The following is an 18,191-nucleotide window of genomic DNA, read 5'->3' as shown; positions in this document are numbered from 1 at the left end:
ATATAAATTTAAACTGCATGCTAATAAAATATGGAATAAAAAACTAAGAGGAAGTAAAAGTGATGCACAATATAGATTTTATCAGCACAAAAGATTTGTTTCAACTTCTGGGTTTTGTAAAGATCTGAATGTATGCCATCTATAACTGACATTCAACATAAAATCACTTAGCTCACTGAAGTACTGTGTACCTGCTTCATAAATCAGTTAAGAATCATTTGAAATCACTATTCACTAAGCTACTTCAGCATAGATACAATTTTCAAATCAGTTGAAAAACCTAGTCTTAATGATGAAATCTAAATATTCTGGGATATGGTTTTAGTTTAGGAATTACTGTGGTATTTATATTTGTTATAATGTTGCTTATTTTGCCAGGTGTCTACATTTGTTTGATTTTGGGATTTGTTTTTAATAGTACTTATTTCACAACAAGAATAAAAGACAACCATAATATTCTCTTATATTTTGAAGTTGATTCTTCACTATTTAGGCTTAATATTTCAAGTGACTGCACAAATATTAGTGTGTTTTTGGTGGCAGTAACTGTTTTTTCAGTCCTTTATTAACTAAACATTTCGGTTTTTCTAGGGTTTTTTTCCTATCTACATTTGCAGTGTAATGCAACTAATAACCAAAATGATTTTTTTTTTTTTTTGAGAGAGAGAGAGAGAGTAATTGCAAGCAGGGAGGGGCAGAGGGAGAAGGAGAGAGAGAATCTCAAGCAGGTTCCATGCTCCGCGCAGAGCCCAGCGTGGGGCTTGATCTTAAGACCTGAACTAAAATCAAAGAGTTGGACCTCGTGAGCCACCCAGGTGCCCCCAAAATGAAAATTTTAAGCTTCTTTTTATTTAGAGAGCTAAAAAATGGGAATAGAACCTGAAATCTGAAAGCAGCCGATCTTTAAGAAGAATGATTAGTTTAAAAAGCTTTAGCCATGTGCTTAAACATAATGGAATTCGAAAGCTACCACTTTTAAAATCCCCGATGAAATGTAAATATTATTTACCAGGACAACCATTTCCTGCATTTTAATGCATGCCATTAAGAAGTAATGAGAGTTCTATTTTGAAGAATGTCTCATTACTTTTATTAGTAAGTAAGCTATAAATTACTTTGAAGCATCATGGAATTTGTAGTGTTAGTTATGGATTATTTTTACTTTTGCAAGGTTTAATAGCTACTCATAAAATACATTAAAATCCTTTGAGTAAAAAAGTCCACTGCCATACACAACGCGCGCGTGTGCGCGCGCACACACACACACACACACACACACTTAAACCACTGTTTTTAACTGTTTTGTACTTCTTAATATAGTTGGATTAGAGGGGGTTATGATAGAACTTTAATTTTTGATGCATAAAAATCTGTTTTGTGAATACAAATTGTATATTATTTGAGACCCTTTTCCTGAGTATAATTTAAAAACATTCAGGAATCTAATTATCTTTGCCTTTACTAAAAAAAAAAAAAAAAAAAAAAAAAAAAAAAAAAAGAATAACAACTTGCCTATTTCTTGAGTATTACTTTGCAGAATAATAGCTTGTATCATTGTATTAGTGGAGAGAGGAGTGGGGTCCTATTCTATTAATGGTTTCTATTTTTCTTTTTGTCTGTTTTATACCAACTTCTAGTTACCTTTTTTTCCTATCATGTGATTATTTTATATTCTTATGGACATTATGTAAAAAGAGTAAAGCATTACAAAATTTATTTTTAAATTACTTCAAGATTACAAATTTCAAACTGCTTGCAAAGTTTATCATGCTACATACTTACCCAAATACAGACCAAAAACCAATGAAAAGCTTAGTGTTTTCTTCCTCCCAAAGTAAAATATAACAATGTCTACTATTATAAAATAATGCAATGCATAGCATGCTTAAAAGCAGTCTAGTTTCCCTATAAACAAGGAAGCAAAAATAAATATCCAATATTTATGATGCTCATTCTAAGTCGTCTTGTTACTTATTAAATTTTTGAAAAATCCTGTCACCAGTAAGTTGTAAAATGGGAACTTGCTAACCACAAACATTAGTATCATTTTGAAAAATTACTTTTATCCTCCTCAGTAATATGACCAAATATTAAGTAGGGTAGATTGTCTGTGGTTTTTTGTCATTGCAGATCCCATAGAGTAGTGTTTTTCTTTCATTTTCAAAGACTATCTAGGCTATTTTGAAATCTGCAAAATATTTAAAATTTTTGAAAGGCTAATCATTGTTAATAAATAACAGGTGTCAGATTCTAATATTCCTTTATATTTTGGTTTTTTTACCTCCACTTGTTGTCCTACATCTATTGAGGCAAATCTGTAAAAAAGTAGTTTGTCACGTAAGTAACAGTGTTGGCAGTTAATGACCTAGAAAAGATGAAGAGGCTAAACAACTCTTAATTTTCTTCTGTTATATTATCAAGTTTGAAAATTTTTCTCAGAGACTAACTTGCAGCCATATCGGGTATTAATGTTTCATTTGCGATTATTTCATAGTGAACCAGGATGATAGCAGAGAGATGTAAAATATCTGACACGGGGAATTTTCTGCAGAAAATGTTTATATGTTACTTTTCCTTGGGAAAAATAATACTTAAGTATAGTCTATATGTAAGTATAAGGTGAATATAGTCAGTCCAGCACCAATTCCTATGAATTATTGATTTTATCTCCTGTATTTTTCTCACATTCATCCATATTCTCTCCATCTTCACTAACCCTCTGAGCTTCTGTCATCTCTCACCTTGATCACTTCTATAGTATTGTAAGGGGGGTACCAGCATCCAGTCTGCTCCATCCTATTCTTTCCCCTTAGCCAGAAATGCAACCTGGTCAGTTTTACTCTTTCCCTTTTCACTCTCATACCGTGTCCTATGAAGAACAACGACAATTCAAAATGAATGAATGGGATGGGATGGGATGGGATGGGAAGGGGAGGGGAGAGGAGGGGAGGGGAGAGGAGGGGAGGGGAGAGGAAAGGAGGAGAAAAGAAAGGAAAAGAAAAGAAAAAAAAAAAAAGAAAAAAAAGAAAAAAGGAAAAGAAAGCCATTCATAGTTCTCCAGTCTCCCCTACAGCATGAAAAGAATACAACTCCTAGAAGGGGCTGAAAGGCTGTGCATAGTCTGTCCCTGCCCATCTCATTTCCACCAAGCTCCAGTCCTCTCATCCTCTTTGCTCTAACCATATACGCTGCCTATCTTCACTCTCTTCCACCCATGTTTTCCCCTATCTGTTCTATGTACATGCTTCGCTTCTGCCCGTAACTGTTTTTTTTCTCCTTTAAGTAATTAATGCCCTTTCATCTTTGAGATGTTAAATCTAATTTTGCTTTTTTAATAAAGCATTTTCTGATTTCTCTGGTTAGGTCAAATTTTCCTATTATGATTTGTTGTATCACTGGATAGTATCTAAGTAGTAAGTTATCCTTAGTAGCTTATCAGAAGTAAAATTTTGTATTTTTCGGTTTTATTGTATAATGCCTATTGCCACTCCAGCTGTATTACAATGTAAGCCTTTTGAGATCAAGGGCTTTATCTGTCTGCCTTTATCTTACCTCACCATTGCATAGTATATAGCATAGTGTCTGGTGCATTACAATGAGGAACAAGAGGATGATGCTAATGATGGATCCCTATCAGGCATTATTCTAAATATTTTGTGTGTATTATGTGTTTCATTTTCATTATAATCCCGATACGTAGGTACTGTTATTTTCTTCATTTTATTATGGAGGAAACTAAGATTTGTGGTAGTAGATACACAATAAATACTTGATAAGTACATCACTGAAAGATATTGAATGTGCTCTCATTAAACATTCACAGTATATCAGAGGTAATGTATTGATAAATGAGACATGCCCATAAGGTTACTTAGATTTAGAAGTATCGATAAATTGTGTTTCTAGAATTAAAGTTTCGGTCCATTAATAGGAATACCCACTCTTCTTCCTTGCTTTGGAGGAAATTAAGTTAGGAAACCTCAACTATTGCCTTATGGGACATAAGGAAGAGAAATGTTGGCCTGTTCTCTTGGGAAAGGCCTGGGGTAGGCTTGGTAAAGTAGGGGTGGGAGGGCAGGAAAGGAGCATTATAAAAATCTGTAAGTCCTGATTACAGGATGTTCAAATTATATTCATTCCTTTTTGAGTGATACTCTGAGATACGATTCTGCTTTTCCCAAAAAGACAAAGAGCCAGTCCACTTAGTTTAAGTTAATCCAAGAGGAGCCATTAAAATCTCATCGTTTCTTAACAACATTCATCTAAGGGAAATAACATGCGGATACTGAGATTATCATCCCCCAAAACACAGGATAAGCAGTGTGGGCGCCAGTGTCTTCTTTGTCCAGGACTCAGTAAATAAGCCTCTTTCCTTGAATAAGTTTTTAGATTTTTTTCCATTTGGTAAGTGTGCATGAACAGATTTAGAAAGGAGAGCATTTTCTGGCTAATTCACAAAATCCGTTATGTGACAGTGTGTGTGTGTGTGTGTGTGTGTAAATTGTATAAATCCTATTAAATATAGAAATATTTGTTCTATTTTCTTATTAGGAAAGAAGAGTTAACCACCAGTGTTATGAGGTTAATAATTACCTGCAAAAAAATATAATTCATCAGCAGTTCTTGAGTATGTACCATGTACCAGCCCATTTCAAGACATTGTGGTTACAATAGCTGTCGAGACAGTCACTGTCCTTGCCTTTTTAGTACCTGTGGCCTACTGAAGGAGACAAATATTTAAGCAAACAATATATGTAATAAATGCTAAAATAGAAAATTTGGGCACAGAGATGCCAGAGAAGCCTATGAAAGGGAAATATTAATAGGGTATTTTGGTTTAAGAAAAACCTCCTAAACATTTCACCTCAAGACCTGGAGAATGTGGAGAAATGTGTGTGTGTGTGTGTGTGTGTGTGTGTGTGTGTGTGTATTTTAGCATAATAAAAATGGAATCATACTTTATACATTTGTGTGTATCTGTATAAAATGTATAATATTTTGCTTTTTCACTTAATATCAATATGTATAGATCTACATTATTGCTTTCTAAAAAACTTCATGAATGTCTATTTGTGTGTTCAGGCCTTTTATCGAGGATAGAATTCTGGAAGTGAGATTGCTGGACCTAGGATTTGTGCATTTTAAATTTTGAAAGATTTTGCCATATTACCTCTAAAATGACAACACTAGTTATAGTTAATATCTCCATTAAAAGTTTAGGTTATGCAATTTGATGATATAAACACTAAATACAAAAAGAGACAATTCCTACAAGGGGAAAATGCACAGTTTCAAAAAAATAAGATATTAAGCATCATTAACAAATACCAATCAAGATACAAAGCTGTGTCTTCATGATGAATTTGTAAGGTAATGAAGATACCCCATGGAGGCAAAACTACAGTGTAACTTCAACTCCGAGCCATTGCAGTTAGCGTAATAAAATCATTTTGGCTAGTGATTTGCTTAAAAGAAATCTGGATAGTATAGTGAAAACAGTTTAGTTAACTGTTTTCTTAACTCAAGTTGCAATACCAGAATCACTTGGGGAGCAGTTTCCTGCTATACTTGCTGGTATCCGTTTTAGTAATAATCCTCCTAACAGGTATTAGGTGATGTCTCATTGTGGTTTTGATTTGCATTTCCATGATTAGCGATGTTGAGCACTTTTGCATGTACATGGGCCAGGGTTCACAGAAGCTTGCTGCTGGCCCGTACCATGGATGCTTTCTGGGGCTGCAGGAACTGCCGTGGGCTGCTAAAGCCAGTGGGTGCTAGGGTGTGCCAGGGGCCTAGGTTTGCAGGAGCCAGCAGGGAGCACTTAAAGGCCTTGGGATTGGCCTGGTGCTGGAGCAGGCCAGCTCTGGGGCCTACGATGAAAAGGGACATCTACATTACTTTCTTTCTCCAATGGAGGAAGGTATCTCTGCCCTGGGCTGCCTGGGTTTAGAGGAGGGGTAATAGGGGGTGATGTGAATCTATCCTTCCTACTCTCCTTAGTACATCTTTTCTTATTTCTGTACTGCACCCACGTGCTGTAATCCCTTACTTGGAATCCTTAGCTCTTGTGAAGTTATTTTTATGCACGGATAGTTGTTCAAATTGATGTTTCTGGGGGAGGGGATGAACACTAAAATTCCAGTGGTACTTTTTTGCTGACATGGCTCCAAGTTTTTCTTTTTCAGTTGGGTGATTTCTTGACACTGTATTTGCTTGGGGCATATTTCCTTTTCTCCTTTATCACTTTTCTAAGCCTCTCTTTAGTGTATGTGAATTTCTGTTTAAGTCACTTCAAAGCCAGTAACAAGTAATTGTTGTTTGTTTGGTCTCTTTTTCGGTGCTCTAACTTTGTAAGATTGTAGGAAATGGAGGAAAAAATGCAGAACAATGTACAATTTCATTTGGATCTGCACCGTAGTCATATTGGCTCTGAGTTGTGGGCAGAGGCAGCATCAGTTGGTTGAGCAGGGTCAGCTGCCCAGTCATTGGCCATTTCATTTTGTAACATAGTGTGAGAAAGAGTTTGGACAACATTTCATTTCTTCTTTGCTGTGTTTCTCCTTATAGTATAAGCTTTTAAACGTCTTGCCTTTATCTTCGTATTCCTAACCACAGACACCTGTCTATAGACGTTGAGTTATTTATAGACTTGTATAGAGAAGCTCTCCCTTGGATAACCATAAGTTGTGATTAAATAGAACACGTGTCCTGCCTTTGTTCTTTTTCTAAATAAAATAGAAAGGATTTAAATAATAGAAGTAGATATACAGTAGGGGCACCTTAGTTTCTAAATTGCAGTAGTTTTCAGCAGCTAAGGTTTTGCCATAATTTGTTGATAAGTTGTTAGAATCCTTCCTTCATCTGTCTCTCCTGCCCAGTGGTATAGACCACTAACAAACTTTTGATTAATTATTTGTGAATTGGCAAAATCTCTCAGTAGTGAAAGTCTGGTATTAGTTTGAAGAGGTAAAATTGGTAATTTGAATTACTTAAGAATTACTGCAGAATACATCTTTAGCAAATCACATTTGAAGTTTTAGTAGTTTGGCATTGCAATATGACATTTTAAAGTGTTTTAGGAAGAAATTGATCCTCAAACTGAGCTTTGTACATGTGGCAGTGAAGAGAAAAAAAAAAAAAACTGAAGTAGAACAAGGAAACCTGTACTCTATGAATCATACCCCAATTGTACAGAATAGAACTTAACCACAGGACCAGTTTCTACCACAAATTATTCACATGTCAAAAATCTGTCATTATGAGTAAACAGAAGAGGAATCATTGTAAATTGTTTCAGACCCTTGCTCTATGAGACTTTAATGGAACGAAATACTGGGGTATTATGGACAGGCATTTAGAGCAAGGTCTTTATGGCTTGTATGCGCAACAACATAAAACAATTTTTGTAGTGTTCTCTATTATGTGTAATTATGTTTTAGGGTAACCAAGTATTGTATCCTTTTAGGCTTATACTGCTTGAGGCTAGACTTCAGTATGTATGTCCTGAGATTGTTGGAAAGTATTTTAAATCAACAAAAAGAACTGCAAAGAGAATTACACTACAGCTATAAACACGTGTAATCTAGAAAGTATTTTAAATGTTTCTTCTTTACTCTCAGCACTCTGTGCTCTGTTCCTTCAAAAGTTCAAATTTCTTATTGAGTTACCCTTTGTTTATTTAGTAAATGTTACCTGTGAAATATTAACTGAAAATAGTATCAGTTTTTTTGCTAGTGTGAAAATACCAAGATACATTTCAGATTACATTCTTTATGCTTTAGCTTGATCACATCTGTACTTCCAACAAAGAATACGAGGTAAAAATACTTCTCTACTTGAAGATTTTTCAATTAATTTCTATATTTTTATTTTATAATTGAAAGCTGTGGTCCTTGACATAAATAAATAAAACTAGATACTTCAGAAGACTTTGTGTTCTACACGTGTGAGCAGGTACTCCTGCATGTGAATTGATGGGAGAGGAAGGAACATAAAAATGTACAAAAGGAAATAGTTGGAACTAACTGATTTGCTGTAGTGTCCCCAGGGGCAGGTATAATTTGCAAGTTGTCAGATTCCATTATGGGGGCTGTTGCCATCAATCAGAGCTGACATTTGTATAGCAGAGGTTAGTATAACTGTAATTATAATTATATATGTTTATTGAATCTAAACTGTGTGACATTTTAGCTTTATTCTTTAAATTAAAACATTCATGTAATTTATAAACTTGTTGGTTGAGTGGATATGTGATTATGTATTTTAAAAAGGAAGATAGAATTCCTAAATCCTGCAAACTGTTGCCTGGTCTACATCTATAACATTAGAATGTGATTTGTAACAGTTCCAGAATGACTGTTTTCACCAGAGAAGATATATTAAGCAAGTGTTCTTGAATATTGCTCTTTAGTTTAATTAGTAGATCCCTACCATTTTCAACTAAATGTACCATATTTCGTTAATTGTAAGACACATTTTAAAAATTCACTTGATAGTGGAAACAGCCATAAAACAAGTAACAAAATGATAATAAATACATATCTATCAATAACTACTTTGAATGTAAATGGACTGAATGCTCCAATCAAAAGCCATAGGGTGACAGAGTTGATAAAGAAATAAGACCCATTTATTGCTGCCTATAAGAGACTCATTTCAGACTGAAAGACACTTGCAGATTGGAAGTAAGGGGATGAAGAAACATTTATCATGCAAATGGATGTCAAAAGAAAGCTGTAACAGCAATACTTACATTGGACAAGAGACTTTAAAACAAAGACTGTAACAAGAGACAAAGAAGGACACTATATAAGATAAAAGGGACATTCAAAGAAGAGGATATAACAATTGTAAATATTTATGCACCCGACATTGGAGCATCTAAATACATAAAACAGTTAATAACAAACATGAAGTAATCGATAGTAATACAATAATAGTAGGGGATTTTAACATCCCACTTACATTGATGGACAAATCATCTAAATAGAAAATCAACAAGGTAGCAGTGGCTTTGAAAAACACACTGGACCAGATGGACTTAACATACATATTCAAACATTCCATCCTAAAATAGCAGAATACACACTTTTCAAGTACACATGGAACATTCTCCAGAACAGATCACATATTAAGCCACAAAAGAAGACTCAACAAATTCAAAAAAATCAAAGTCATACCATGCATATTTTCAGACTACAACACTATGTAAATAGAAGTCAACCAGAAGAAAAAATCTGGAAAGAGCACAAGTACGTGGAAGTTAAATAACATGCTACTAAATAATGAATGGTGGTCAACCAAGAGATTAAAGAAGATATCAAAAATTACGTAGAAACAAATGAAAATAGTGGTCCAAAATCTTTGAGATGTGGCAAAAGTGGTTCTAAGAGGGAAGTTTATAGCAATACAGGCCTACCTCAAAAAGAAAGAAAAATCTCAAACAACCTGACATTACACATAACAGAGCTAGAAAAAGAACAAACAAACCCAAACCCAGCAAAAGGAAGGAAATAATAAAGATTAGAGCAGAAATAAATGATGCAGAAACTGAAAAAAACAACAGAACAGATCAATGAAACCAAGAGCTGGTTCTTTGAAAAGATCAGCAAAATTGGTAAACCTCTAGTCAGACTCATTAAAAAAGAGAGAACCCAAATAAACAAAATCACTAATGAAAGAGAAGAAATAATAACCAGCACCACAGAAATACAAACAATTTTAAAATGTTATGAAAATCTATATTCCAATAAATTGGACAACTTAGAAGAAATGAATGAATTCCTAGAAACATATAACCTACCAAAACTAAAACAGAAAGAAGGAACATTTGAACAGACTAATCAACAGCAATGAAATTCAATCAGTAATCAAAAAAACTCTCAACAAACAAAAGTCCAGGACCAGATGGCTTCACAAGAGAATTCTATAAAATGTTTAAAGAGTTAATACCTATTCTTCACAAACTATTCCAAAAAATAGAAGTGGAAGGAAAACTTCCAAATTTATTCTCTGAGGCCAATATCAACCTGATAACAAAACAGATAAAGACACCACAAAAAAAGGAGAACTAAAGGCCAGTATCTCTGATGAATTTAGATGTAAAAATCCTCAACAAAATATTAGCAAACTGAATTTAACAATATATTTTAAAAAATCATACGCCATGATCAATTGGGACATATACTGGCATGAAAGGTGGTTCAGTATTCTCAAAACAACTCAATTTGTCACATCAATAAGAGAAAGGATAAAAACCGTATGATCATTTCAATAGATGCAGCAAAAGTATTTGACAATGTGCAACATCCGTTCATGATAATAATCCTCTGCAAAGTAGATCTAGAGGGAACATACCTCAAAATAGTAAAGGCCTTATATGGAAAACCCAGAGCCATTATCATATTTAGTGGTGAAAAACTGAGTGTTTCCCCTAATGTCAAGAACAAGACAAGGATGTCCAGTCTCAGCACTTCTATTCAAAATAGTACTAGAAGTCTTAGCCACAACAGTTAGACAACATAAGGAAATAAAGTCATCCAAATCGGTAAGGAAGGAGTAAAACTCTCACTATTTGTGGTTGATATGATACTATATAGAGAGAAGACCACCAAAAAAAAAAAAAAATACTGGAACTGATAAGTTAATTCAATAAAGTCATGGGATACAAAATAAATGTACAGAAATCTGTTGCATTTATACATGCTAAAAATGAAGCAACAGAAGAAGCAAGTATTAGAGAGGATGTGGACAAAAAGTAACCCTTGTTGGTGGGATTGAAAATTGGTACAGCCACTGTGGGAAACAGTTTGGAGGTTCCTCAAAAATTAAAAATAAAACTAATTTATCATCCAGTAATCAGACTATTGGGTATTTATCCCCCAAATACAAAAACACTACTTCAAAGCAATAAATGCACCCCTATGTTTATTGTGGCATCATTTACAAAGCCAAACTATGGAAGCAGCCCCAGTGTCCATCAATAGATTAATGGATAAAGAGGAAGTAGTATACATAATGGAATATATTCAGTCTTAAAAAAGAATGAAATCTTGCCATTTGCAACAACATGGATAAAGCTAGAGAGTATAATGTTAGTGAAGTACATCAGAGAAAGACAAATACCATATAATCTCATTCATTGGTGGAATTTAAGAAACAAAAGAAACAAGCAAAGGAAAAGAAAAAAGGAGAGAGAAACAAACCAAGAAACAGACTGTTAACTATAGAGAACAAATTGATGATTACTAGAGGGGAGCTGGGTGGAAGAATGGATGAAATAGGTCATGGGCATTAAAGAATACACTTATCTTGATGAAAAGAAAAATTTTCTTGTAGTGTTTTTTTTTTAATTTCTTAATGACACTTACAGTGATGGTGTAGCTTATAATCAATGGCTCCTGAGATTTGATGAAATAATAGTAATGCTATTATTAATACCATTATTATTAGTAATACTATTATTAATCTATGGGATTTTAATGACTAAATTTTGGTATTTTACCATTCTGGTTTTTTTATGTAATTAGCTTAAACAATTTTCCCATTTTTTAGAGTCTACATACAAATTTCAAAATCAATTTTAAATATTATAAAAGCAAGAAAGTATACATTTATCTTTAAAATTTCTTGTATTTCTTTAATTTTTTTTTTGCTGTAAAAGTGGTTTATAACCTTATAATTTGTTCTTTGTATACACTGCAAAGTGATCACCACAGTGAGTCTGTTTATCATTCATCACCATATACTTCACCACCTTCACCCATTCTACCCACCCCCAACCTCTTCCCTTCTGATAACAACTAATCTGTTCTGTGTATTGGTAAGTTGTGTTTGGTCTTGTTTGCTCATTTGTTTTGTTTTTTAGATTCCACATACAAGTGAAATCGTATGGTACTTACCGTTCTCTAATTTATTTCACTTAGCATAATATCCTGAAGGTCTATACATGTTGTTGCAAATAGTAAGTTTCCTTCTTATCTTTTATGACTATTATTCCATTGTATGTGTACATCTTCTTTATCCATTCATCTATTAATGATAACTTAGGTTGTTTCCATATCTTGGCTATTGTAAATAAAGCTGTAGTGAACATAGAGGTACACATATCTTTTTAAATTAGTGTTATTATTTTCTGGGGGCACCTGGGTGGCACAGCGGTTAAGCATCTGCCTTCGGCTCAGGGCGTGATCCTGGCGTTATGGGATCGAGCCCCACATCAGGCTCCTCTGCTATAAGCCTGCTTCTTCCTCTCCCACTCCCCCTGCTTGTGTTCCCTCTCTCGCTGCCTGTCTCTATCTCTGTCGAATAAATAAATAAAATCTTTAAAAAAAAATTAGTGTTATTATTTTCTGATTAAGCAGAATATCTGGACTATCTGGATCATATGATAGTTGTATTTTTAATTTTTGAGGAACCTCCATACTCTTTTCCATAGTAGGGCACCACCAGTTTACATGCCCACCAACAATGTATGGGGCTTTCTTTTCTCCACAGCCTCTCCAGCACTTGTTATTTCATGTCTTTTTGATAATAGCCTTCTAACATGTGGAGGTGATTTCTCATTGTGGTTTTAATTTACATTTCCCTGATGATTAGTGATGTTGAATATCTTTTCATGCGCCTATTGGCCGTCTGCATATCTTCTTTAGAAAAATGTCTGTTAAGGACCTCTGCCCATTTTTTAAAATCAGATTACTTTGTTTGTTTGTTTTGCTGTTGAGTTGTTCGAGTATTTATTTTGGATATTAACCCCTTCTCAGATATATGATTTGCAAATATTTTCTCCCAGTTGGTAGGCTGCCTTCTCATTTTATTGATGGTTTCCATTGCTGTGAAGAAGTTTTTTTAGTTTGATGTAGTCCCACTTTATAGATTTTTTCTTTTTTTGCCTTTGCTTTTGGAGTCAGATCCTAAAATCCAATGTCAAGGAGCTTACTTCCTTTGTTTTCTTCTAGGAGTTTTATGTTACTAGGTCTTAAATTCCTGCCTTTTATCCATTCTCAGTCAATTTCTGTGCATGGTGTATGATAATGGTCTGATTTCGTTTTTTTGCATGTGGCTATCCAGTTTTTCCAACACCATTTTTGAAGACTGTCTTTTCCCCACTGTATAGTCTTGGCTCCTTTGTTGTAAATTAATTGACAATATTATGTGTGGGTTTATTTCTGGGCTCTCTTTTCTGTTCCATTTATATATGTGACTCTTTTTTGGCCTATACTGTACTCTTTTGATTATTATAGCTTTGTAATATAATTTGAAATCAGGGACTGTGATGCCTCCAGCTTTGTTCTTCTTTCTCAAGACTGCTTTGTCTATTCTGGGTCTTCTATGGTTTCATACCTATTTTAGAATTTTTTGTTCTAGTTCTATGAAAAACAGTGTTGGGATTTTGATAGGGATTACATTGAATCTATAGATTGTTTTAGGTAGTGTGGACATTTTTAACAATATTAATTCTTCGGTAGTGTGGACATTTTTAACAATATTAATTCTTCCAATCCATGAACACAGAATATCTTGCTAATTCTTAGTGTCTTCATCAATTTCTTTCATCAGTGTCTTATAGTTTTCAGTGTATAGATCTTTCACCTCCTTGGTTAAATTTATTCCCGGGTATTTTATTCATTTTGATGCAATTGTAAATGAGATTGTTTTCTTCATTTCTATTATAGTTTGTTATTAATTTATAGAAATGCAATAGATTTCTATTTATTTTGTATCCTGCAACATTACTGAAATAGTTTATTAGTTTTAACAGGGGTTTTTTTGGTGGAGTCTTTAGGGTTTTCTATATATAGTGTCATGTCTTCTGCAAATAGTGACAGTTTTATTGCTTCCTTTCCAATTTGGATACCATAGAGATAAAGAGGATCATAAGAGACTACTGTGAGCAATTTTACATCAGTAAATTGGACAACCTAGGAAAAATGGATAAATTCCTAGAAGCATACAACCTACTGACTCATTAAGAAAGAAAATCTAAACAGACCAATTCATCATATTAATAGAATGAAAGAGAAGAATCATACCATCATCTTACCAGATGCAGAAAAAAAAAACATTTGACAAAATTCAACATCCTCATGTTCCCTCATGTTCTTTGCAGCTTATCAACAGTAGCCAAGACATGGGAACAACCTAAGTGTCCTCCAGTAGATGAATGGATAAGGAAAATGTGCTATATATGTACAATGGAATATTGCTTAGCCATAAAAAGGAGGGAAACTCAAACTTTTTGACAACATGGATGGACCTTGAGGACGTTATGCCAATACTGCGTGTTCTTACTTAAATGCGGAATATAAAAAAGCTGTACTTCAGTAGTGGAGTGGTGGTTGCCAAGGGCTGGAGATAGGGGAAATGGGGAGATACTGGTTAAGGGATATAAACTTACAGCTGTAAGATGAATATGTTCTCAGGATTTAATGTACTAGCATGCTAATGGTAATTTGAAAGTTATTAATAGAGTGGACCTTAAATGTTATCACACACAGGTGATAAAACATAAACACACACACACACACACACACACACACAAACACACAGGTAATTGTGTAAGGGGATGGGAGGGTTAATTAACCTTTCTATGGTAATCATTTTGCATTATACACCTGTATCAGATCATCACATGTGCACCTTAAATTTACATATGTTACATCTCAGTATCTCAATAAAGCTGAAAAATAAAAGGAAGAAGAGATAAAGTGACTTCCCTTAGGTCATAGTGTTTTAAAAGGTGAAATAATAATAATAATAATAATAATAATAAATATTATTTTTAAAAGATTTTATTTATTTATTTGACAGAAAAAGAGACAGCAAGAGAGGGAACACAAGCAGGGGAAGTTAGAGGGGGGGAAGCAGGCTTCCCGTTGAGCAGGGAGCCCGATGCAGGGCTCGATCCCAGGACCCTGGGATCATGACCTGAACCGAAGGCAGACACTTAATGACTGAGCCAGCTAGGCTCCCCGTAATATATTATTATTATTATTATTATTATTATTATTATTATTATTAATGTTTAAGTGAATTACCAGATGAATTGGTTCTGGCAGGTCTTAGGTCGCTTGGTATTTCTGTCAAATAGATGAGCATTTTAAAACTAAATACACCAAATTTTTGACACAATGGTAGTATATAACATTACGACTATACCATTTTCCCAGTGGACAGGATAAAATTGGAACAGTTTCAAGTAATGATTTTTGTATTTCTGAGGGAAGAAGTACATGTATTGAGAAAAATTTAAGTTGACAGTAAAAATGTTGACAGTTAACCCATGCCCCAGTATAAGAGCAGATGGAAATGTCTTGCATGAGTTCCAATTCATTAAGCAAATGTTGATACTTTATGTTCTAGCCATTTTAAGTTCAGGGAACTGAAGTGATGAAATAGTAATATAAATGAAGCCTCTTCTCACTATGCCGAAAGTAAAGTATAATAAAATGCTAAAATGGATTTTTAAGGTTTCCTTGGTATAACTTTCTGATAGCAGAAAAATTTGATTTTGCAATTTGTTGCCACATCGTCATCTCGAAAGTTAATTAGAAGACAGTATTAGCATAGTACTCTAAGTTCATGGTGAGGTAGGTAGCCAAGCTTTGTATTTATTATTAAAAAGTGTACCCTGTGTTGTTCCTAACATTTGTAACTAATAAGCTTACTTATTAAATTTTGATATTAAATGTACAGCGTAAGAGAATTGTTGTTTTGAAAACAGATAGGCATGTCTTCCAGGATTTTTATGAAAAGGGTTGTTAGTAAGTAATCCCTGGGTGTATTTATATTAATAGATCTTGGATTATTTAAAATTTGTCATTATTCAAAGTAGAAGTTCAATTTAAATTTGTTACTAGAGACTTTAATGCACAGTGGATGTTTCTACCCATTTTAGGTCTCAAAATTTATTATACATCTGTTTATACGTAATTGCAGCAGCAGATCTTTTCTGTAAAATTTGATGTGATCTCAATATTGCCATTTAGCTTTAGCAACTCTGAACTAAGTAGCTTTGGATTTATAATATTTCATATCTTAGATATGAATTCCTTAATCCATTTCACTATAGTTTGTTAATTTCTGTTCAAGTACAGCTTCAAAATTTTGTAGTTGATATAGTTCATTTCATAATGATAGCAGTGATATCTCTAATAATGCAACAGGTCATGTTGATAAATTTAGATTATGGATTTGTTAAGAATTTATATATAACTTGTACCAATCTAAAAAAAATGTTATTATTGTCCCCATAGGTGACTTAATCAGATGTGAAATAACAAAAATGAGAGAACAATCAGACCGTCATCTCAGTTAACCCCTTCTAAGCACAGTTCAGTTGTGACTATCATCAGTCTCTCTAATCCTGATATACTGGCCACGAGAAGCTTTGATTTTGATTTGTTATCTAGTATTCTTTGAATTATCCACATATTGGCTTATTTCCTAATGTAGTATTACTATCGTAGAAGGTATTAAGCTTGTCATCTTTTTCTCTGCAACAGGATGCTTTTAGAGGACACAAACAATTTAGTATACGAAAAGCTAAGAGAATTATAATTACAGTTTCACATTAAATGGTCTGCTACTATGAGGCTCACATAAATGGCTTGGGCTTACCTCCTGCTCTACATGCCCTGGAATCTCCAATCTCAGTCTTTGGGTTGCTATTATGTGCCAGTTGGGCTGTATTATATGTATTCATTTTTGGTATGAAATACTGCATATACTAGTTGATAATAAAGGGCAATTTTTGAAAACTCTGTCAGTAGTGAAGTTTCCTTCAGATTTAGATAGGTGTAAACAGGTAACCATTCCTAGAGTGGATTCTTGGTTTCTTTTTTATCGCCTTTTAACACTTGGTTCACTTCGTTGTCCCTTTTCAGGAGCAGGGGCAGGGGAGGGCCAGAGGGAGAGGGAGAATCAGGCTCCCCACTGAGCAGAGAGCCCAAAGCAAGATTGGATTCCAGGGTCCTGGGATCATGATCTGAGCCAAAGGCAGATGGCTTAACTGACTGAGCCACCCAGGCGCCCCAGAATCATTTGGTTTTTACATCATAAGACACTTTTCAAAGAAGCTGTGTATTTTGTACACTGCACTGAAATTTTTTTTTAAGATTTTTTTTTTTTAAAGATTTTATTTATTTATTTGACAGAGACAGACAGCTAGCGAGAGAGAACACAAGCAGGGGGAGTGGGAGAGGAAGAAGCAGGCTTCCAGCGGAGGAGCCTGATGTGGGGCTTGATCCCGGAACGCCAGGATCACGGCCTGAGCCAAAGGCAGATGCTTAACGACTGTGCCACCCAGGCGCCCCACTTCACTACAATTTTTTTAAAACTCATCATTGAGTTTTAAATAACTGCTTAACATCACAACTTAAGTGAAGCTAAATGAAATATTACTCTTGAAGTGACAGTGTCTACAGTAAATTACATATCATTCCGGATATTTTAAACACTTTTTATTTCATCTGTATAAAGGTTGCCAATCATATTTCTTTCTGAGTGACACATTTGAAATTTATATAATCTATGTGACTTTTTCTCTTTTTTAATTCATCTTACCTTATAGATGCTTGTGACCACTCCAGAAAAATGGGATGTAGTGACAAGAAAGAGTGTCGGAGATGTAGCTCTTTCCCAAATTGTAAAGCTCCTTATTCTTGATGAAGTTCATTTGCTGCATGAAGATAGAGGACCAGTATTAGAAAGCATAGTGGCACGTACTTTACGGCAGGTAAGAGGAAGTTATTTTTAAGCTTATTTTAGAGGGATGAGTAAGTTTATAAGCTTAAATATAGCATTCAAAAAATATTAATATGTATATTCATGGGAATAAAGATAATTTTAGTATGGAGAAACCTTTAGGTTTTGTTTTCATGTTGAAAGTACTCTTTCTTTCTTCCTTCCAAGTCTTATTTTATTGAAGTCTCTATAAATTAACCAAAGTAAATACAGGAAAATTTCTAAACCATTGTTGCAAAGCTAAGTCTAATATTGACTAAGCAGTATTAAAATATAATGGAACATAGGCAAATATTAGTGATTTCCTCCACTTCTTTCCTGTCTACACTCAACTTCTACCCCCTGAAAAAATCTGAACATGATTTATAATTTTTCTGATATACTAGATAAAATAAAGTATAATCACCTTGTATACATAATCTTAATAATTACTAAAAAAAAAAAAAAAA

General features: G+C 34.0%; 1 protein-coding gene across 1 annotated transcript in view; it reads left to right on the top strand.

Annotated features, from left to right (window-relative positions):
- Positions 1-18,191, top strand: part of ASCC3 (activating signal cointegrator 1 complex subunit 3) — a 321,764-nt gene that overhangs the window by 103,485 nt on the left and 200,088 nt on the right. The window contains exon 11 of the mRNA XM_040627571.1: positions 17,570-17,734. Within this exon, the coding sequence (XP_040483505.1) occupies positions 17,570-17,734 (165 nt within the window). The remainder of the gene's footprint in view (positions 1-17,569; positions 17,735-18,191) is intronic.

Source organism: Ursus maritimus, unplaced genomic scaffold (assembly GCF_017311325.1).
Source record: "Ursus maritimus isolate PB19 unplaced genomic scaffold, ASM1731132v1 scaffold_13, whole genome shotgun sequence".
NCBI classification, from domain to species: Eukaryota; Metazoa; Chordata; class Mammalia; order Carnivora; family Ursidae; genus Ursus; species Ursus maritimus.
This window is presented reverse-complemented; position numbering and strand designations above follow the sequence as displayed.